This window comes from Amblyomma maculatum, chromosome 1 (assembly GCF_055883805.1).
Source record: "Amblyomma maculatum isolate TAMU_Amacu chromosome 1, ASM5588380v1, whole genome shotgun sequence".
Lineage (NCBI taxonomy): Eukaryota > Metazoa > Arthropoda > Arachnida > Ixodida > Ixodidae > Amblyomma > Amblyomma maculatum.
In genome coordinates, this window is record NC_139344.1 from 79381437 (window position 1) to 79403988 (window position 22552).

Genomic DNA, 22552 nt, shown 5'->3' on the forward strand with positions numbered 1-22552 from the left:
GGGTGCGCCGGCGGGAGGTGGCGCTACTTGTTCCGGAGCAGTGGCGCCTCCATACCAGCGCACTAGGCCCATAGCGTTGTTTCTGGCCGCTCGGTCTCGCTTTCTCTTTCGTATGGCCCCGAAATTCCTTACGCTTAAGCGGCGATGAGAATGACATTTTCGAAGCTCTAGAAACTGATATGGAAATTAGTCACAGAGGGCTACAAGCCTCTCGGTAAATAAGGAGCCTAACGCTAGTAGTTAAAAAGTTTACTATGCCATATTTCACAACCAGCTTGCTTGTTCGCATGCCTTCACTGTATTTCAATTAACTATACATCGCTGACAATGCTGTGCCGAAGAAAGCGCTCTTTCAACTCAAAAAGCCTATTTTTAAATATTGCTGATAGTCTCAGGTAAAAATTCAGTATTTAGCGCCTTTGCCTCACAAACAAAAACATAAGTGATGAAAAATTTTTCGCGCCCCGGGAGCGAGCGAAACGTGTCGTCGATGATGTTGCCGACGCTTGCTAATTCGCACAGACAAGTTCACCAAAGCAAACATGTTGCCAAAGGCTATATATATATATATATATATATATATATATATATATATATATATATTATTTTACTATACCGAAAGCGGGTGCCCCTTCAGGTCCAGGTGGTCCAGGGTTCCCAGGGTAGCCTGAAACCGGTTGAAAAAAAAAAAAAAAAACACGCACTTGTAAATGTGCACTCCTACCACATGCGCAGTCAAACAGCAGAAGAAGAAGCCGCTGGTAATGCGCGTTTGGCCAATCTTATGCGTGAATGGATAAGCTGCGCATACATGTACTTTCACCCTTTTTTTTTAATGGCATCCTTACATCCTGAATTCCATTTTAGGGGATCCCCTGATGTAAAATTATCGATGTGGAGGAAGTAAAAAATTTACTGCACAAACAAGTGCATTCGATTGGCGAACAAACGTCATTTGCTTTCCAGCAGCATGCATGTGTCAAGACACAGTGGTGTCGCAGCTCATAGAAAAAAACTTTAAGCGCAATTACAAAGGCACTGGAAGAACCACGCGATGCAAGCTTCCTCTAGGGGAAAACTATGAAGGAAAAGAATGTCTGTTTTTTTCGACGAAGAAACTTCAAGAAACGCAGAGAGGCTAACCAGAAGGATGCTCCGATTGGTTACCCTTCATTGGGGCAAAGGGAAGGGGGAATGTAACAACGTAGGCTGTCTTTACAGTTTTCCTCCGATTCTGTCTTTGCTTTGGGCCTTAAAAAACTGTCAGTGTCATATTTTGCCAGAAATGTGCTGGATGGAATATGTACGTGACAGAATTTCTACACGAACCGAAATTACAGGTAACCTAAGAAAAACCCCACAAGGCAACCATGTTCGAAATATGCTCAGAGCGTCCTTTTTATGTTCATTTATTCAGAAGAAGTATCTGGATCGTATAGCGCGGTTAACGCATTAACTTCCAACTGCACTGGCTGCAAGGTGGGGTGCGTCTTCCAGAAACGATAGACAAAACTGCAGTATACAATATAGACGGGATCTGACGCGGGTTATGTGTGTGCATATGGGAGGTGAATGAGTGAATGACATTCGTTTATTTCCAAAGATAAAATGGCCGACGTGAAACCCACCTTTGGGTCCAGGTCGCCCCGCGGATCCCGGTGGGCCGTCGTAACCAGAATCTCCGACTTGACCCTTCAGGCCTTTCAAGCCGGGGAAGCCGTCGTCCCCAGGAGCGCCGCGCGATCCGGGGAGTCCTGGCACACCTGGTTCTCCCTTGTCTCCCTTGCTGATTTCAAACGTCGAAAGACCTGCAGAGCGCGTCTTGTTTCAAGCCCGCGATGACACGCTCCAGCGCATTGTTATCCAGACAGGCGCTTTAACAATACAATGCTGAATTACATCGCTCCACTTCCTTTTTATGTTATTTTTCTTTTATGTGCATCACTCGCGTCTGTACTTACTAAGCTCTTTTTATAGTTTGTGCTTGCCGCTACGGTTGCTCACTCTCAACGGAGCGCAATGGGCGTTGGTGTACGCGGTATTCCAGTGTCGACCCGCTCTCAGTTCATCGCAACACACAGTGTTGGCTGTTTATTTTGCTTTAAATCGGTTTTTCTTGACTCACACGATAACTGATGCGTGTGTGGCAAAACTGAAGAAGGGGTTGTGAGGCGCGTCATAGCGGAAGCGGTTTGAATTAATTTTAGCCATACACACTTGGAGCTTTTTAACGCGCACCAAAGTATCAGAACACTGGCAAACACGCATTAAGCCTTCATCGATAAGCTGTCGTCATGGCCCCGGCCACGATGGAAACTAAAGATTGCATCGGTCTTTTAAATGAACTACAGTTAATGAAACAGATCAATGATTTGCCGCTCATAGGACACAATTTTGGCCACTTCCGTAGCGAAGCTCTGCCTTGAGGCTTACGTGTTGCTATCGTATTGGCGCGAAATGACGATGATTTGGCGGTTTTATTCGGTGAACCCCCCGTAATCACGTCACCCTTCAGATTTTAATTTGGCCCAATTTGCGTAGCAGGCACTGTCGGAAAATTTTTGTTCCCATAAAGCAAGCATTGCTATGCACAACTATGCCGGATTTGCTAACCAGCGACCTTAAGCTCTCAAAAGACGGCACCTCCAGAGCCTCCATCGTAGCGGGAGTAAAGTAAGGGAGAAATATTTCAGGTGGTGGGACGAGGCGACCTGCAGCAAGCTGCACTGGGCATATCCTTTCCAGTCTTGTCAAGCTAAGCGCCCTGTGTGGGGTGTCCAAGCTAACTTTAGCCAAGGTTTAAAAAATGAAAAATTTGAGGTAGGCCAGAGAAACCACTTGTATACTTGTTGACAGACATTTGGCGCACTAGAGAGAATTGTTTGTTTTCCAATTAACTAATTAGTAATTAAGATAATTTTTACAATTTACTAACTATTGCCTTTAGACAATAAATGGATTTGCAAAGTTAGACAGCACCTTCTAAAACCCCCACTTAACTCATTTTCTATAAAGAAAGCCTCACATGTATCGTGTTTCCAAACTCTGAAGAAAGCCCGCGAAATACAAAAAATATCACGTGACTGGCGCTTTCGTGCGCCACAATCTTGCTGCTCCCAACCTGGTTTTCAGTGAATGAAATCAGCTGAGGCCTTGGCTCCACGACCGCATCGCCGCGGCAGGCCGATATGTCTGCGATGGTTTCTTCGTCCGCTTCAGGCAGTCGGCGCACGGGACGGTGCAAGTCGCAGGGAGCTCACCGCACTGGCTCCAACCATCGCCAACGTATCAGCCCACCGCTGGGACAGGGTTGTTGAGTCAAGGCTGCAGCTAATTTCGTTCACTCAAACTACGATTGAGGGCGCCACAATGGCGGTGCACAAAGGCGCTAGTCACGCGATATTTTTTAAATTTTATTCCGCAGGCTTTCTTTAGAGCTTGGAATAACGATACACGTGAGGTTTTCCTTATCGGAAATAAATGGAACGAGGGTTTCAAGAGGCGCTCTCTAACTTTGTAAATCACATTTATTGTCCAAAGGCAATATTTCATAAATTAGAAAATTATCTTAATTACTAATTAGTTAATTGCAAAAAAATATTGCCTGTGGTGCGCCAGATGGCTGGTAGCTGTGTGCAAGTGGTTTTTCTGGCATATCTCAAATGTTTCATTTTTTAATCCTTGGCTAATGTTAGCTCGGAAGCTACATACAGCGCAGCATATACAGCATATACGCTTCCAGTCGGTGGCGCAGCCATGCCGTGAAGCCTAAGTGTTTTTCTTTAAGATGGCAAATACCGGGGTATCCAGGCTCTCCTGTCGGTCCCTTGAGTCCAGGCTTGCCGTCCGGACCCGGAGACCCTGGCAGTCCCGGTGGACCAGCAGGCCCAGCGGGGCCTGGGAGTCCGTCGAAACCCGGGTCGCCCTGCATAGCGGGATTAGCTTTAGTAACAAGGCTTGATAGTAACAGTGAACGGTGTGTGCACGAAAGGCAAATGCACTTTTGTGTCGCTGTCGAGAGTACAGCTGGTCGAAGTGCGCAAGTGGACATCAGACACGCATATAGACCCCTATCAGGTTTAGCGGGCGGCAACCCTGTATTGCAGCAGCGGCCATAACGTTGCGCGGTTCGAAATTAAAAGCGCAAAAAAAAAAAAAGTTGATTTGCATGGTTAATCAAATGAGAAGTAGGTGCGTGGCGCTGCTTACGCCGCAGCACCAGAGGGCCCGGCTTCATCCACAGCAACGCCAATCAAAAGCGCAGCGCAGCCACGTCCTGAGCTCTCTGCAGACCATCTGCAGTGGTTCTTATCATCGAGCGGCGCGGAGCTAGGCTTGGAGCCGAGGTCGAAGGAGCACCCGAGGAGCAACTGACGCTAGGGGAGAGATTCCGAATTTTGAGCTTTGAGCGTGTGCGAGCGACATGCCACCATTACGCGGACTCAGTCCGGAGTAACACGCGCTTGTATACAGCCATGGCCGGTCTAGAGGAAGAGCGCGCTTCTCTCTCGCTTTCCCTCGAGACCGGTCGTGGTACAGCATTGCCCAGTGACAACCGCAAGATACACGCTAATCTCTATTGGCTGCAGCTGTGAGGCCGTTCCGCATTCTCATTGGCTAAGACGCCGACGCGGCGCAACAGTTTCGATGCCAGGGCGCAGCCATCTTAGTTTGATGGTGGCGCCTCGTATGAGCCAAATTGGAAAAGTCCGCTGCGGCTCCTCTTGAAGCCATCTTGGGCTGTGCTGTGCGTGTTGATGCTGCGGTGCGGCAGTGTAAAAATGCTGTTTCGCGGTGCTCGTGAAAGCTATCCGACACCTTGGTGCTATTTGTGCTTTGTTTGAGGGCGCCAGCAAACCGTATACCATCCGTTTGACATGGCGGCAGCTATTGGAAACAGCACTAGCGGCCGGGGTGACTACGAAGGACTGCGCTCCACTTCCGCAGTGAGGATGTATCTGTTGGATCTTTCACGATACATTATTTTAAATTGTATTTTATAATCGCAATGATAACTTATACACACAAACACACAGCGAATAAACCGTACGGGCATCTACCGAACGCGGAATGCAGATACTACGAAAGATGCTTTCCAGTTATCGCCGCATTGATTTAACGTGAAGTGTGACTCGTTTCGATATACGATCGAGCTGTCCTGCTTCAACAATGTATACTTTCAAGCTAAACCACGGTTCAAGACCAGCACATAAAATAAGTAGTGTCTAAAGCACGACCTCCTCTATACGAGGTCGTGGTCTAAAGTACCATCCGCAACCGCGGATGGTAGACTTTACCGCGGCGCAACATCGTATACCCCCGTCCCGTACGTCGTAGCAGCATCGTTTGCACGACGTATTGTTGAGAAAAACGTCGAAAAACGTGCGTTCTCAGCTGCACCATGAACGAAGACGACAAATTCGCAGCACATACAGCAGCGCTTACAAAGCGGCGCCGCCCGCTGGCGCGGCGGACGGCGGCACTCTCGTCGAGCGCTACTCCCTAGTCGTTACTAGGCCTAAATTGTTTCGCATCGAAGGCACATCCGACGGCGCAATTTGTAATTGCTCAGCGCTAGAGTAAATGGTCTCTCTGATTGCCGATCCCATTGTATCAGTAAAAGAAAGATGTAAATTTTGGTGACGCATTAGCAGCGGATCCAGCGTGCAGACGATGAGCCACGCGCCGCACCATGCGGCAATGTGTTGCTAACTTATTCGTATTGCAATTATCAATAACATGGTATGGGTCAGAAATCCGCAAGAGAGATATTTTTTTTGCTTCGTCTTATTGTTTAAGTGAAGAACAGATTTTAGCACGCTCTTCTTGCGTAGGCGGAAGAGATCCACCGTATATCGTTGGTGCGGAGGGCTTGCGGGAGGCACGGCCTGCGCGGTTCGCGTGGTTACTGCGGCGGAGGAAGTGAAATGGGCATCATATTCGTGTGTTCGTCATTGGTAGTAAGTCTATCTGGCTTACATAAAACGTTCATGGGCTAATTAAATCAGAATAGACTGGAAAGCGGTGAAGCAGAAGCATATCACAGCCGGGCTGTCGAACTCGGGCTGTCGATGCATGCTTCCCGCACAAGCTCTCGGCAATCATCTTGCGATTTATTTGATTGTTTGTGCAGTCCACGATCACGCAATGCTGTTCCGATGGCATTACCACTAAAACGGGCGCTAATAAAGGTATTTAAGCCTCTCAAACGACAATATACCGAGGTGCAAGGCCGCTTTGCTAGGCATGAAGCGTGCGAATGCACAGCCCACTCGGTACTGGCAACAATGGGCCGGCGCAAGGAATCTGGTTAGAGAATATTTTCTTCCTCTCCTGCTTGCTCTCGGTACGTGGACACCGTCTCCTTCGCCTCAAGCTCATGGGGAAAAAAAGAGAGAGAGAGAAAGCAGGCATCGGACCGCCACCCGCCACCAGCGAAATCCGTGACTGCTGCCGGAAGTGCTACGCGCTAAAAATGGTTCCGATGCGTCTGCGGCGTTCCGCGGGCCGCTGTGAAAACCTTGTAATTCGACTCCTCCCGGCTGCACGCGGCTCGATTGTCCGGCACCCGAGACGCTTTATAACGTCGTCCAACCTTACAACCAGAGCTTTGATTTCCCCGGCGACGACAAAGGCCATATGGTCTCTTTCTTTCTTTCTCTCTCTGATGCTGCGTGCCATGGTTGCCAGTAGAGCCGCAATTACGTCACGTGATTAATCTTTATACCAAAAGCAAGCAGCGGATAATTTACAAGAGACCAAAGGTATGGCGTGAGAATTAAAACTGCTGTCCTCTGTGTTGATGCGAACACTTGGAATGCTGTAATGGTGCAGAATAGAGAGGACAAGAACACGTCATGTTGGGCAGTGTTGCATTGAAAGACTTTTTGAGGTGTCGGCTACATACGATGCTCCTATTCATCCACGTGCGGTGGCTATGCGACAGTCTCAAAAAGCAGCAATTTTGGCTGATAAGTGTTTTTCGCATACAAGCTTTAATAAATTGAATTCTACTTCTGTCTGTAGTGAGAGTGATGGAAGCGAAGGAAGTGCAATGTGACAGCACATCCTGAACCAGTGTGCTTACCTTCAGGCCAGGGAATCCTGGAAGCCCTGGAAATCCGTCGGGGCCGGGAAGACCAGGGAGACCCGGGAGACCGTTCGCTCCGTCAAGTCCTGCTACGCCTGGGAAGCCTGGATCACCTTCCCGTCCAACGGGCCCTGTGCAGGGAAGCACGTTGAGAGAGCGTCGCTTAGCGGCAATTCAACGCCGCAGAAGTGCTGTGAGAAGCAAGGGTAATATTTTGCACCAAGGAAGTTGTACCGAAGATATAACCAGACGGTGTTTTATTTGTTAAGCGTACTGTGGAAAGTGGCACTCTGAAACAGCACGAAGTGTGTGAGTTGGCTATCACGGAACTGCGCGCTTAAGAACCAGGGTCGAACACCAAAGGTAACTTCAAAGTATACGGAGGCTGCAGTCAGACATAGCAGAGAGTGTGATGATCCCGGCTGTCTTACTAATTAGCAGACAAGTCATCCAGTAAGGATGCTGGCGGTAAAAAGCCACATAAGTTCTGGACAAACGTAGTTGGTTCTGAATGCGCGTGGTAGCATCACTGATTCCAACTCGGTGGTTCGGATGTCCTATAACAGTATCCAGAGTTCTATAGCAAACCTTCGAATTTATAGCACCGCTTCAAGATCACAATATTAGCAAACATCCGGATTTGATTTTTGAGTAAAACTTACCTGGAGTTCCCGGGTTGCCCTGTTCGCCCTTGATGCCGGCCAGTCCAGGGAATCCATCGTATCCCCTGGGACCCGGTTCTCCCGGTGGCCCGTCTGGTGCTCCTAGAGCTCGACCAGGCTCTCCCCGCTCTCCCTTTGTTCCAGGGAGACCAGGGAAACCGGCAGGGCCCTTCGGTCCAACCGCACCTTGCGAAAGTCGAGCAAGCATCAATATATGCGAGACATCGGCCTTGATACGCAAAGAATAATAAGCTTCTTAACAACAATTCTTAGCAACAAGATTCTTAGCATGAATAACAACGAAGCAGTATGGTTTCATAAGTGAAATATTTTTGTCACATACAGTGCTGCAAGAAAAAGCTTATTCACCGGGAGAATCAGTATTCGGACATTTCCGCTAAACAAGTAAAGCTGAGTGTTAACTTGGCGAGAGTCGACTTCGTCGAAAATAAGCAGGTCCCTCTGCGGCTGGTCGAAGCATTTTGGTGACGCTCATTTTGGGATTCTGACATGTTGTTGGCCATCTCCTTGCCCGAGATATATAGTCAAACCTCGTCACAAGAAAACAATTTTGTAACAAAACAACTGATATAAAATATTTCACCGGAAGCTCTTATAGAATCCTCTAAATTTGAAATCGCGTTTATACGAAGCAAAAGGTTCCCACAAAAGAATATACCGTACCCCAAGCGAACCCCACTAGCCTTTGCGCGCTGAGCACATCGATTTTTAACGATAAAGACCCATTCGCCCAGTTATGGACATTCGATGTGACAAAATGAAATTACCAAGCCGAACCCGCAACTGTCCAGCGCCGCACAAAATGCGGGCAAATCTTCAGCCTCAAGCCGGGGCTCGCATGAAGATTCTGTACGAACGATTGGCAGGCTTCGCCGCGAGAAATATTTGACGCCGGCGCGTACACCTTCGCCGAAATTAGGGCAACTCAGGTTCACGGACCACTAAATGATATTGTGAGAAGCGATGCGCACGGCGGCAGCGCCTCTACACATTTACTTGTCGCTCAGGTGCTGCGAGTAGGTTCGTTCCTCTGTGTAGACGCGAGTGGCACCCGTTCAATCTGGTATAGTGATTCTCCGCCGCAAGGTATATACTCTCATGCGATGCAGCCATAAAATGGCGCTGTTGTCATCAGCGCGTGCTCGTTCATCATGCGGGGAAGCCATCAAAAACGGGTACTCGCTGCGGAATCGCCACCGCTCGCCTGTTTTGTAGCGAAAGCTTAGCATAGCTAGAAGCTGAGCTATACTCTGAAAAGTTTGCGAATTTCAATTTGGTGCCTCCAAAAGTCCGCTACTGCGCATGCGCCGTTACCATGGCAACCGGCTGCGCTGAACCGCGCCGGTCTCTTCCGTCGCCACCGGGATCTTGGCAAGGCCTGTGCACCTGAGCAGCCTACGTCACGACAGGCGGATGACGATAAAGTACCGGCAAATGAAGGTGCGAGCGCGAATTTGAGTCGAGTCACATGATCTCATCTCGCCCCTTTATCCAAGCCTGTGTGCGCAGAATAAGTGGCTGATACCTTATCGCTCATCGGATTGTGGTGACGTTCGCTGACGTTAGAGAAGGTGATGCAAAGGCCTTGTTAGAATCTCGGTGGTGTCGTCTCTTCGCGGCGTGCGCGCGTGATGTTACGCTTCGCAAGGCTCATCATCATCATCGTTATCATCACACTTGATCATCGCAATGTCGCAGGCCTAGCTGCGCTAAGCCACTGCAACTGCTGCCTACCGCACAGCTCAGAATACAAGATGCGGCGTGTACGCTCGCTATACTCTATACGGCGGCGCTAAGTCTCTGATCGGCAAAGTTAAGAGTCGCTGCTAAACTACAAGGAGAAGACCATCCAACGGTGCACCAAGAACAAGTCGAAGCTTAGCGAATGTATGAAGGTGAAGTTCGACTTCAATTTGTCATCGGATCTTCACGTTCAGTCTGAACGTCCCCTTGTTACCCATTGGAAAATCGCCATTGATCTTGTGTTCCGAAGAGGGACACTCACGTCTGTACTGCGTATTCGAAATTTAGGCGGCGGAAAACTACTTTACAGACCAGCTATCGGTCTCCGTGTTTATAAAGCGTAACATTGAATAAATATGTGCTCTACACACATCGAAAAACGCGACAGTGTCTCAATTGTTTAACCGGTGCAGCTAACATATCATATAACCGAGCCCAACCAAGCCAACCCATGCCTTTAGCTACGTATATCCTGGCCTAGCTGAGGAGCTAAGCCACTGCAAAATTTTTTTAACGAAGTTCGTATTCCCTCTTCAGCGGGTGAAAAATGGGGCTAAAAATTCGAAAAACGTCTTTACCTGTTGCATACAACAGTACTGCTGAAAAGAAACCCCAAAACCGACATCGAGTGCTTGCGTGGCCGAATATGGTTTAATTATAGCTGAGATGCCAACCTTACCAAGGAGCATCCGATTCTTCTGCGGCCAGCATAGGCTTCAACGCCTATAAAACGGGTCCTGCAGGAACACTGCCGTATAAGATAGCGAATGACATATTCCAAATACCTAGCCCCATTTTCTGGGTGCCGAAGCTGGCGCGGGTCACGGTAAAAGCGGCCTAGCAGTCGCGATTTCATAGGGAGTTCCCGTTTTTGATGGCTTCCCCGAAGGAGTACGCTGGCATATAACACATTTCAGGCAGACCAAACGCCAGACAGGTTGTCCCACCTATAGCAGTAGGTAAGTACGACCAAGCGTGGACTATGGAGCCAAGGTCGGCTACGGCTATCAAGAGAAATCATGAGTTCCCTCCGGTTTTGTTATAGCGAGGTTCAGTGAGGAAAAGCCTTTCCCATTTTCACAGCTTTAAGGTGGTAACCGCAGTAACCGTGTCAAAGGAGCCTGTTTTGGGGGTCTGATACCTACTCGTACTAAACTAAACTACTCGAACTTAAGTGGCCTGCATGTTTCTCGCGCAGTACAACCTTTACCGTTTAGGCTGACATAAAGCTTAAAGCGAAATAATGCGGGATGTTTTAACCATGTTTCAGGCACTGCGCCAGTCAGCGTTAAACTTACAGAAAGCACGTGAAAGTGTCCTAAAGGAAAGGGGGAATGTAAAATTACCCGGTTCCAGTGTCCCAAGTAAGGCTCGAACAATGTTTGACCTTTAAGCATAGTCTCTTTGACGGTACTCTATTTCGTCAGACGATCACTCTTTCTGCCCTCGTGATATATGTGCACACGAACGTGTACCAGTAGTTACCTTCGAGTCCTGGAAAGCCGTCGTCGCCTCGAATGCCTCGTTGAGCCCTGTCTCCCTTTTGGCCCGGAAGACCCGGAAAGCCGAGGTCTCCGCGTTCACCCGGTAGGCCTGGTCTTCCAGGAAGCCCCGGATATCCTGGCTGTCCATCGTCGCCTCGCTCTCCTGTGATGTGTCATGTTTAACATGTTCACAACAGTGCTCTAACAAAAACTGTCGCCAACGCGGACAAAAAACTCTAGCACAGATCCAAAATTTTGTCAAGGAACCGCACTATTTTAGCTACTGATATCGGCTACGGGCGACCCATAGGAGTAGAACGACAACATAGCATGATTAACGCCGTTAATAGAACGGTGACAATCAGTGAAACGAGTACTCTTCAATGTCAGTTCCGCCAGATATTAGCGTTCTGGTAGTTCGGACACTTGAGTAAAAAGATGTGAAAGTAATTTTTTTTTTTTTTTTTTTTTTGCTTACGTACTTCTATAAATGTTCCCAGTGCTTGCGCCACGAAACTACCGTAAAAACCAATACGAAGTTCCCAATTTTATCGTGTCTATTTCCGCCTCGTATCAATGCGGATCCGAACAAATTTCAGTCTAAATTCGCATTTCCGGTCTAGCTATTATTTAGCGCTATCAGCACCAGGATTCCATCGAGAGGAGACGCCATCTAGCGACCGGTGGCTTCAGTTGAATGTTTCGATGGTTTCGGTTTCTCCATTCCACGCTGACCCCGTGGCCCTCGCGACCACGACATGACCACGGCGCTCGAAACGCAGACACGACCGGAAGCAGGTCGATAGCACCTCGCACGATGTAGGAATGATGAAGGCAGCACTCGGCATTTTGAACAGATGTTTCAAGGACCCTACAGCCGAATCGCGGACGCTTGACTAGCATTCACAGGGTCGTGCTTTCGAGAAATACGGAGTAACGAACACTTCTAGAGGCATCGAAGAAGAGTTTCTACGGAAAGATATCTCGAGCAAGAGACTCTCGGCAGTCAATACACCGGACGATGGTGATTGCGAGAATCCGAAAACACGTCCGGGGCTCAAACGCCACGCGACTGCGAGCGGCGCTACGCGAACAGGCAGCTTCGCGGCCGCCCCGCGTCCGAGCTGGAAGCGGCCTGGTTTACAACGGGAAGCCCATATGGCTTGCGCAATTGCCGGGCAGAACGTTAGCTGCTCTTCTCACGGTGCATGAAAATCTAGCGTGTCGGCGCGAGAAGGGGAACACCGGCACATGAAGGTGCGTGGCACTATTTCTGACTCCTGGCACGAAGTGGCGTTGGACGCGAAAGCGCGGAGTGCGTCCGCCTTGCGGAGCAACCGCCAAATATAGTGCATATAAATGCTTTTGTTAATCTTTCTTCGCTCGCATTATACGCATATGATAACTGTTATTTTTTTTTTTTTTTTAGTTTTCGTTATCCTAAAATTACACCGCGTATTATGCGGGTCCGTACTAATAAGCGGGTTTTTACGGTAATTCGTTAGAATACGCATGTCACATAGCTTTTCACTTGCAGATAGAACTGGAGTTATTTACGCACCTTTAATTCCTTTAAGTCCAGGGTATCCTGACTCTCCGGGCAGTCCGTCCCAGCCAGGTGGCCCAAAGTCTCCAGCTTCTCCTTTCCTGCCTGCATTAAGAGTCGTTAATATTGCAAATGACTTCTACTACACATTATTAACAGCATTTTCTTTTTTCTGTTGACCATGTGGTTTTAGACTAAACGCTCACGTACTAGCGTGTGATCACGAAATGTCATCGGATATGAACACAATTAAATCGTGGGAAGACATGGATAACAGTGTAGCACATACCTCTCATTTATCAGAGATGACTTATGTGACTATTCAAAGTGATCTTAACTATACGCACTCAGACTAGCAAGCTACACCGAGGGCCGTCTTGCACCCATCAATATACCAAAGAAATTAAAATGACAGCTTATGCTCGTCCTCGTGACCCAGCCAAGGGGGTTTCTCTTGCGAAGGCCGTTATGCGCAGCGCGGTGTCATCATTCATCAATTCATATTTCTTTTACGCTTAACCAGCGATCCTGGTTTGCATCAGAGGCGCTTAGAAAGAGAAGGTTTAGGTCATGACTGTTACACTGGAAGAAGGAGACGCGCGCACGTACCTGGCGCCCCCGGGTAACCCTCAAGACCGGGCGTTCCGGGTTGTCCCCTAGGGCCGGGCAATCCGTCGCGGCCCCGTGGCCCAGCTGCGCCCGGTTCACCGATCTCGCCCTTTGCTCCGGGCAGACCTGGGAATCCGTCAGTGCCCGGAAGACCGGGAATGCCCCTCTCTCCTGCGCACGCCGCCAGTGGAAAGCCTCGTCTCACGTATACGTACTCGTACTCGTACGAAGCAGTGATGTGGGCGAGTGCATGTTGAGCTCGTTGGTTTGCTCAAGGAGGACCCTGAAATCAAACCTCTGAGCATTTTCTTCTTTCCTTCTAAACAAAATTGAAACGCCGCTTGAAGAAGTGTGCGCATTGCACTTGAGTGGGAGTCGACTAGCGTGCCTCTCGTAGAGCCTATACGTAAATACAGCACGAACAGGCGAAGAACGGTGGTGGGATGACCATATAGCTACAGCACGTAAAAGAAAAAAGAAAACGCGCTGGCAACACATATGTTGCTAGCCTTTGTGCTACAATAAGATGCTTGATGGTCAGTACGCGGAGCCATAGTGCACACGAAAACGGGCTCAGCAAAACAAACGTGGCAATGCATTGCGGGATAGCCCGTCCGTAGTGCTTTACACATAAAGCCTAAAAATACTCAATTCAGCCAGGCAATTCAGGCAGGCAGAAACGAGATAGTGATAAAACCAGATGGGCGTCACGTTTCCTCCGCATGTATGATGCTATTATATGCTGTAAATATTAATCATGTCATGAACTTCAGTTAATCGCTTTGATCCTAATTCACCCGGCGTAGTTTCTGCCAGTGCGATGAGACGTTTCTGTCAACCAGAGTGCGCCGCGATAAGGCGTGAAAAGAGGAATCACGACTTTCAATTCCAGCAACGCCAGAGCTTCCGGGAGGCATGAATTAACGGAGGTAGTTGCCTGAAGCCTTTAAATTGCAGAATAAGCGACAGCTTCGTGCGCACAGTCTCCTGCCTCACCCTTCAGGCCGTTGTAGCCAGGCGCCCCAGCAGGACCCTGCGTTCCGATGCCGGCATCACCGGGGTCTCCCTTCACTCCCTTCGGTCCGTCGTATCCAGTGTAGCCCGGTTCACCTGCGTGCACCGATCAAATTTAGTTGGGAGCTCCGGATTAATTTCACTGTGATTAAAAAAAATAATTGCTCCTTGTGCTGCGGTACAGCTAATTGCTGCGTCTTGACGTGCTTTTTATACGTTTACAAGCATGGAAAACAATGTTTTGGGTAGGTAAGGTTAAGCTGTGCCGCAGCCATATTTGTTACCGTCGTCAACTTGGATCAACCCGAAATTCGCACTTTAGGAGGTACCATATGCCATGATTTGATAGCCAGGCTTTTCGAAACATTTTCGAAGCGCCAGTTTGGTTAGAGCCTCGGTTAAGCCATTTACGTACAGACTGTGTTGAAACGCGCCAGCAGGCGGCTTATATAGGTACTCGCCTTTCTGTCCCTTGGTTCCAGCATATCCCGGCTGCCCTGCGGGACCGGGGACACCGGGGTATCCTGGCAGGCCTTGCTCGCCTTTTGGACCCAGGATTCCCGGAAGGCCTGGAGGTCCCGTGCCTTTGCCCGTGCCAGGGCGCCCTCGTGCTCCCTGCACGTGAGGCGAGCTTAGTACTCCGGGTACATTACTTCTACTGCTCCAGCACTTGACTGCTCCGTCTACCTTCGGGCACAAGTGCACGAAAATACACGAAGGGAAGGGTTGGCCATGAGCCGCGCGTATCGCATAACGTGCATGTACGTTTTGTACCCAAGAACCTCAGTCCCTGAAAACGAGTTTCCTGATCAAGGAGGAAGAAAAATGCAAGGCGATCGGCTTTATTCAGGATTACTGCCATGATCCTAAGGATTCAAGTTGCGTGACATGCCGATGTGACACGTGCAGAGGCACGTGCTCTCGCAGAATTAAGACGAACGAAATGAGAAGCAGCGGTGAAGCCCCGCGCGCTCAGTGATTAGCACACCTTAGGTCCAGGCCTTCCATCGTATCCACGCTCTCCGATCGGTCCGTGTGCACCCCTGCGGCCGGGGAGCCCTTGGTCTCCGCCAAGGCCCGGGTAGCCCTTAAGGCCTCCCGGACCCTGGAGAGAGTAGCCCGGTGTGCCGTGGGCGCCCTTGTCTCCCTGGCGCCCAGGAAGACCATCGTAGCCGGGCGTCCCTTTATCTCCTGCGAACAAACGTCCGCATCAAACATGCTGCGCCGGCTGTGCATTGTGTGCAGCACCATGCATTCATTGCTGGCAATACTGCGTGGCGCCGAACAATACACCACGGTGAAGTGCAAGGTCGTATAGGCGCTTCGTTTCATCAGTATGGCGGCCTGTGGGGCGAGTTGGTTCATGACTTCATGACTCATGAATTCCAGCGCAAAGAAGACAGCACAAGAAAGAAAAGGACACCGAATGTCATGTTCCTTTCTTTCTTGTGTTGTCTTCTTTGCGCCGAAATATTTTTTAAGCCATTTTATCAGTATTCAACCGAAGTTGTATTTTTCGAGTTCTTCAACGTGTTTAAGGGCCCCATGACGCAGAACCTCGTTCATGGCGGTTTGAGCAGCCTATGTGAGCCACCATTCGAGGAATTTATTGAAAAAGGAAACAGGCGAATGGAGGTGCTCCCTCGAGTACACTTCCGAGATATATGTGTGTTGCAAGATTCCTCTCTATTGCATAACAGTATACGTTGGAGTACATTCGTTGCTTGCTCAACAACTAAAAGAAGAGTTCTTACGGTGAGCTAAATGTTTGCTTGATGAGAGTAACCGAGTAGAAGCGTACGAGAGGATATATCGCGGCGAATCAGGCAAAGAAGGGTGCTTGCCTTTTGGTCCCTCTCTGCCTGGCGGGCCTGGAAGACCTGTTGGACCCTTTTCTCCAGTCAGCCTAAGCATAAGGTCGTCCGGAACGTTGTACGGGAGACCAGGGTCACCTGAAAGCAACACACCGTCTTCGTTATTTTCCGTTTTTAGCCTGAGATGAACAATAAACCAGTATAAAGTTTTGATGACCTCCTCGTGCTTGGTTTATACCAAGCAGGGAGTAGGTGCCAGACAGAATTGCTGCCGTTTCCAAATCTGACTGCTTTTATCGTATGTTCTCTAAATGTTCAATTGCTTCGATTGCATTATAGCTGCCTGAATATTTTTTGACTTCTTGCCTTTAATCAGTCTGTGCGTGCTTATATTAAATGCCTTCAGCTTCTCAACGAATCGTGCCCTTGTTACGTGATTCGGCCCTTAAGTAATTTCGGATGGATCTTTTTAAGGGATTGTTACGAAATCATACTGAGACTTTCATGCTTGTTGCCCGCTTTTGTCTATCCTCGTAATCAGAAGGTAAACCATGCGAAACGCTGTATAATAATTTTAACGTTGAGTCATGCATGGACGTGCATAGTATGCGCCAGGTGTCTCTTTGCTATCGTGTTCAGAAGATGCGCGCGTGCGAGTCCACATGAATGTCACGGCCGCGCAGGTACCAGAGCGTGGCTGGAGGGGCAGTGAGCACGCGCACAGGACACGCTACAACGCACCCATGTCGCCAGGTGGTCCGGTTGAGCCCGGTTCTCCGGGCTCGCCTTCCTCTCCGTCGTCGCCCTTCTCGCCGACGTAGTTGTCTCCGGCTTCTCCCTTTCGGCCAGCCAAGCCAGGGAAGCCTTCCGCGCCATCAGCGCCCGGGTAGCCTGGGTCTCCGACGTCACCCTGTGCACGTCAGCAAGCGATTGCTCATGCAGGGATTTCCAAGTAAATAATAACAATCGCGTGTTCTCTAGCTGAAATAAAAGCACATTATGAATTATGGGTATGTGCATTATACTAATAAGTGGCAGCGCGAATAGGCACGGACTAACATACACTAAGAGGACAGGCGTTGTCCTGTTGGTGTGTGTTCGTTCGTGTCTATTCGCGCACAAGCCGAATTCAAGGCTCTATGTGCATTATTACCCTTTGCATTATGCGCTCGTATGCAAAGGGGGAATATGGAATAAGAAGCTTATTACATCTTTAATGTCTTGATACTCCACCAGAGGGATTATAACCGAAGTCATGCTCAAGAAGATCTCACAGGTTTCAAAGCGTCTTCACATTTTGCTGCATGCGTGCAAGACTACGGAGGTCCCCCTGTCCACATGCGACTGCAGCAAATGACGCGGACCTTTTAGACACAGCAACGGTGGACAGGTGTCGCGGGCGTGTGGAAAGTCACCAGCGCCGCACTTACAGTATCCCCCTTGAGGCCCACGATGCCGGGTAGGCCGTCCGGTCCAGGGTTGCCTTCTCGACCGGCCAGGCCCCTTGGTCCATAGTCCCCGGGTTCGCCCTTCTCTCCCTTAATTGAGCCCGGTGGTAGTGGACCCGGCGGGAAGATGTAGTCTCCTGGGAAACCTTTCTCGCCCTTTTGGCCGTCAATACCCTGTTCGCCGTCTCGACCCTGCGACAAAAAAGCCACCAATGACTTATCCCTTTGCACGCCACGGCGTCTGCAGTTGTGCACGCGACTTTTCAAACTTTATTTGTAAACGCTTAGAGCAATTTTCCCGAGGTCGGGAAGGCCGGTTACATTTTGAGTACCTGGTGGACATAATGGTAAGGTCATTTCGGGTCTAAAAGTAAAGGATCGCATTGCAAACAAGATGGGACGTCGCGAAGTGATGCGCTTCTCGTACGAAGTGCTGTCGGGCGCTGTAACTTTGTTCTTGTCGCTCGGTGGAATGTTTTACTTAAGGACACTATGGCTAATTTTTCACTGCGTGAAGATCTCCAGATGATGAGAAAAATAATTAGCTGGGCATAAATACATACATATTTTTAAGAATGGAGTCGCTGAGCGTGATGCCGTCGCTGAAAAAGTTAACTTCGTCGTCATTAAATTCTCAAACGACGTTGCATTTCTCTTGCCCTGCCAAGTTTTATAATTAGTCGTATAATTATTGAGCTCTAGCACGTTGCGGAATGTCCGCCTTGTTGTACAACTCATCTGCGCTGACCACACCGATGTTTCTCTCACAATTTTCGAGAAAAAAAAAAAAAACACGTTAATAAAATCACCCTGTACACGTTATAGGAACGTAACAGCAACACATCAGTACACACGGGATTCTGTTGTACAGCCTCTCTAGTGCAGTCAGAGGCAGCTGCAGGAATGCACAGGAATTGGCAAAAGGCGGCATCAAACCATCACCGCCTGCCCGTTTTGAGCCTCGCTGCCTGCCCTTACCGGTAGCCCCGAAAGGCCGGGAATGCCCGGGTAGCCTCTGTCTCCTTTCACTCCCTGCGGACCCACGTTGCCGGGGAACCCCATCGAGCCGCCAGGGCCTGCGTAGAAAGATCAAGGTTTTTTATCACTACATTACAACTAGTCTAAAACTGCCAAGAAATAAGTGGCAGATTGTGCATCGGCTGCTTGTATCTGGAACAGACACAGAGAAGGTGTTATGTGTGTAGCGCTTAGCCCTCCCCCTAATATGAATACTGAAGTTTGTGCACATTCAGGTAATTTATATAGGAAGCCGTGTAGATGACTAAAGTGCGGCTGACTGACATCGAGTGGGTGCTGAGCATGTAGCAAGCCTTTCTGAGATTCAAATGAGAACAACACAAAGGTGCGCCTACGTCTTTACTGCTAACATAAGCTTTTAATTTAACCCAAATGGCTCACCAAGCTTTTTACGGCTTAAAACCTAGCACTCTTATTACGGACGTGACTCCCGTTTTTAGCGTGAGTCGTGCTCCATTGCAGCGCTCGCTCATCGTGGCCTACCAGATTATGTCCCAGAATTAAGGTAAAAAAAATTGCTTCGTAGATTCCCGGCTTTTGACGATAGCCTGGCCGGTCACGACGGAATTTGGCGCACTTGGATCAGAAAAGTGTGTGTGTTTATCTTTTATTGTAGCGGAGACGAAAACTGACGCTAGGAAAAAAAAAAAAAAAAAATATGACACTTTGTTGCACGCCTACGTCTGTTGGTCTTGCTACGGTAGAATCCTGTCCACAGCCATGAATGAAGAAAGCGCTGAGTTGCAAGCGAGGCACTTGGAGTCCGTACTCGCAATGACCGCGATAGTCGGTCCGGTAAACAGCAAGCCTGTATCTGTGCGTGTAGTTAACGCCACCCGCGCCTGAACACCATCTGGAAAAAGACCATGCAGCCTTTCCTATTTGATAAAAACAGACCTGCATGAGACCATTTTTTTTGTTACCGCAGTAATTGCTGCATGACACTGGTAGCTAACGGTTTAGAAACCACCCAGGTGGGTAAAATAGAAGGCGAGAAAGTGTATGAGTCGGAGTTTCGACCCACGGTATGCTTTAGCTAGAAATTAGCGTCAGCGGCAAGTAGAACCACCTGATTATAGCGAAGTTATCTTCATCGTTTCATTATGTGTAAGTACACAGCACTCGTGCTGTCATGCCCTAAACGAAGAAATCGTTTGTAAAGTAAGGCAATGAAACAGCCAAACGTGTTCTTATCTGGCGGAAAAAAAAAAAAGAACAACAATGAAACGAAAGCGAAAGGTGACAGCCTAGAAACGTAGTGAAGAGAAAACAGACAAAAGACGAAGAAAAACAAATTGTGACGTTTATAGAGTGAAGTAGCACCGAATCTTCGTTTTAGAGTGCCGGCGTACAAAGCAAGTGGCAGCTGCGTACCTTGTCGGCCGTCGTCGCCTGGCTCTCCGAGCTCGCCAGGTATCCCTGGCGGACAGTAGCCGCAATCGTCACCCCTGGGTCCCGGACGACCATCCTCGCCTGGCCTGCCAGGCCGGCCCGGAAGACCCGGTTCACCTTGCGGGCCGCGCAGGCCCGGGGGACCATCGGGCCCCTGTCTTGGCACGCCGCGCCCAGGAGTGCCCTTATCACCTGAAAGATTCACGTGCCACTCGTCATGGCCTCCTCGCTTGGTTAAAGGCCCATTGTTTGCTTTTTTTTTTTCACAAGTTTTGTGCGGTGACAAGGCAAAAAAAGGGATGAGCTGGTTCGCTATCTTGCTTGTGCGGTGCTGTTATAAGGGCAAAATGTTCACAAATAACGCGCAAGTCATTGTCTTTGTTGTCTATGACTGGTCCTGTCTTAAAGAGCGTTTAAGAGGGATATGTGCTGGTTTAATCCTTTTCCAAACACTCGGATTAACGTCACAAAACTTAGAGCCATATTTTGCAACGGCCATTTTCCAATTACCCATTTGCTCCCGCTGTCTCTTTGACACCACGACTATTGTTTCCAGCTGACCGTGGCATCAGAGGCAGTGTTGACCGTAAGCAGAGCGACAGAACACTGAACCCAGAAACAAACCGCTATTGTGGATCCAAACGTAATGGGTATATTCGGCATTCTGTTCACTGCTCAAAACGAGACGAGCAAGAAGATCTGGTTGGGATGAATAACCAACTTCCTACTGCACTGATAGCCTGCCCCGCTTGCTTCTCGAGCACTTTCTACTTTAACTTTCTACTTTGACATCATTTTTTTTTTATTTTCATATTTATAACACGCACGCGGTTCGGGTGCAGTGATCACTTATGGGGATAGCTTTCATTCTTGCCTGTGGGTCCGGGGTCTCCTCGAACGCCGGGAATGCCTGGCCGTCCATCTCTTCCGGGCCGTCCGTCTTCTCCCGGTGGTCCAATTACCGTCAGACCCGGTTGACCTTGCTCTCCCGGCGGACCTTGGGAGCCTGGGACTCCCGTGGGTCCTCGAAAGCCTGGTAGTCCCGGATGACCTGTGTGGATGTGCGCAATAGCGAGCAGACATTTAATGCCACAGTGGCATTGAGACATGCAGACATGAGTTCTCTTTTGTGTAGCTCCTTACACACTGACGGCCTTCAGTATTCGGCACTGCCGAGAACATCGGTATACTATACGCGTGAAATGAAGTGGAGGGGCACCTAGCACAGGAGCGAGGCCCAGCGCCATTCCTAACTCCCTGTGGGCGAACAGTATGTGGAAACAGGTGAGAGATATAGTGGCAAGCATTTTCAGTCTTCTTAATCTTGTTATCAGCAGAATGTGTATGCGACTGTGTCATGTTAAAGAGCACACCAAGCTACGATCAGAAAGATTTTTCGCCCGTTTTCAATCGCTTAAACATGGTAGAATATGCGTCAATGAATGTCCGTCGGTGGGTAAATTTTGTGAATTCCAGCAACCGATGCAATGAAGTTGTCTTAGCTATCGGATAAATGATTGCGCAGAAACAAGCACGAAAGACGTGCAGAATTCTTACGCGTAACGTTCCCACAGGGTCAAGCTGGCGGAAAGCTCGCTTGCCTTGATGCGTAGTCGTAAGCGAAACTCTAGATTTAACCTGTGCAATTTTAACGCGATAGCATTAAAGGCCCCATTTATCGAACATGCGGCGTTGGCGTTGTGAGCGAAAAGCCACGAGCATGACGCTGCCAGGCGGTAGCTGGCAGTTGATATGGCCGAGCACTGACAGGGTTGCCTGACGTTACGTTTTGCAGGAGTTGCAATTTGGGTCTTTCCTTAAATATATATGGGAGAGTGGTATCGACACGGTGCAGTCTTTGTCTTCACTCTGCGCTGGTCGCGAGCGCGTGCCCCCTCGAGGAGAAGAAACCCAAGTTCTCCCTTTGAGTCGGGCCCTGCCAGTTTCTCTGCCGCTCTGTGCACTGTGACTTCTGTGACCTCTGTGTCTCGCGATGACTTCTGACCACTTCACGCCGTGACATCTGGTGGAGGTGCTGGGTGTAGTAACCCATGCTCCGAACACCTCCAACCAGCCGAGACTACAGTCCTCAGGGATCTCCTACCATCGAGATTACGCCTACCCATCAGGGTAGCCGACGGCTTCGAGGTCTTGAGCCCGAATTCGCGCCTCTGCAAGTTTCCCGTACTGCGAGGTCGCCACCATCTTCTCCAGCACCACCTTCGGCGACAACACAACCGCCCATAATGATGCAGGTATGCCAGGAGCCTTGTATTCACGTTATCCCTAGGCCACGCAGGCACGTTCATACGGCTTGGTTAAGGCGGGGCTTCATATGTTGAGTGGTAGCCTATACGCTATCGCGTCACACCCTTAAAGGCGGAGCTTAAGTGTTCCCCATAATTTTATTAAAAAAAAAAAACAACGTCGTGTGAATTCGCTGAAAGGAAACGAGTACTTACTACACATGCACGACTGTCACAAGGTTCTTGTGTTTCGCTGGGTCAATTCTTAGTTTAAGCAATAACTACAGGGCTGGACGACGCAGACAAAATAACTAGAATAAGAGGCAGAACAGAGCGCTAAACTAATTAATATCAGTTCATTTTGACACATTTCCGCAAAAAAAAAAAAAGAAAATGCTCTTTAGCTGCAGAGAGTGTCAAAATGAAGCGTCATCCATTAGTTCAG

General features: G+C 49.1%; 1 protein-coding gene across 1 annotated transcript in view; it reads right to left on the reverse strand.

Annotated features, from left to right (window-relative positions):
- LOC146202872 (uncharacterized) overlaps positions 1 to 22552 on the reverse strand; it is an 83468-nt gene that overhangs the window by 26583 nt on the left and 34333 nt on the right. The window contains exons 17-33 of the mRNA XM_084588414.1: positions 20736 to 20912; positions 19844 to 20053; positions 18410 to 18507; positions 17414 to 17623; positions 16725 to 16893; positions 16014 to 16121; positions 15158 to 15360; positions 14631 to 14784; positions 14152 to 14265; positions 13156 to 13326; positions 12562 to 12651; positions 11002 to 11163; positions 7753 to 7938; positions 7088 to 7221; positions 3799 to 3925; positions 1629 to 1808; positions 617 to 667 (exon numbers count right to left, since the gene is read on the reverse strand). Of these exons, the coding sequence (XP_084444540.1) occupies positions 617 to 667; positions 1629 to 1808; positions 3799 to 3925; positions 7088 to 7221; positions 7753 to 7938; positions 11002 to 11163; positions 12562 to 12651; positions 13156 to 13326; positions 14152 to 14265; positions 14631 to 14784; positions 15158 to 15360; positions 16014 to 16121; positions 16725 to 16893; positions 17414 to 17623; positions 18410 to 18507; positions 19844 to 20053; positions 20736 to 20912 (2544 nt within the window). The remainder of the gene's footprint in view (positions 1 to 616; positions 668 to 1628; positions 1809 to 3798; positions 3926 to 7087; positions 7222 to 7752; positions 7939 to 11001; positions 11164 to 12561; positions 12652 to 13155; positions 13327 to 14151; positions 14266 to 14630; positions 14785 to 15157; positions 15361 to 16013; positions 16122 to 16724; positions 16894 to 17413; positions 17624 to 18409; positions 18508 to 19843; positions 20054 to 20735; positions 20913 to 22552) is intronic.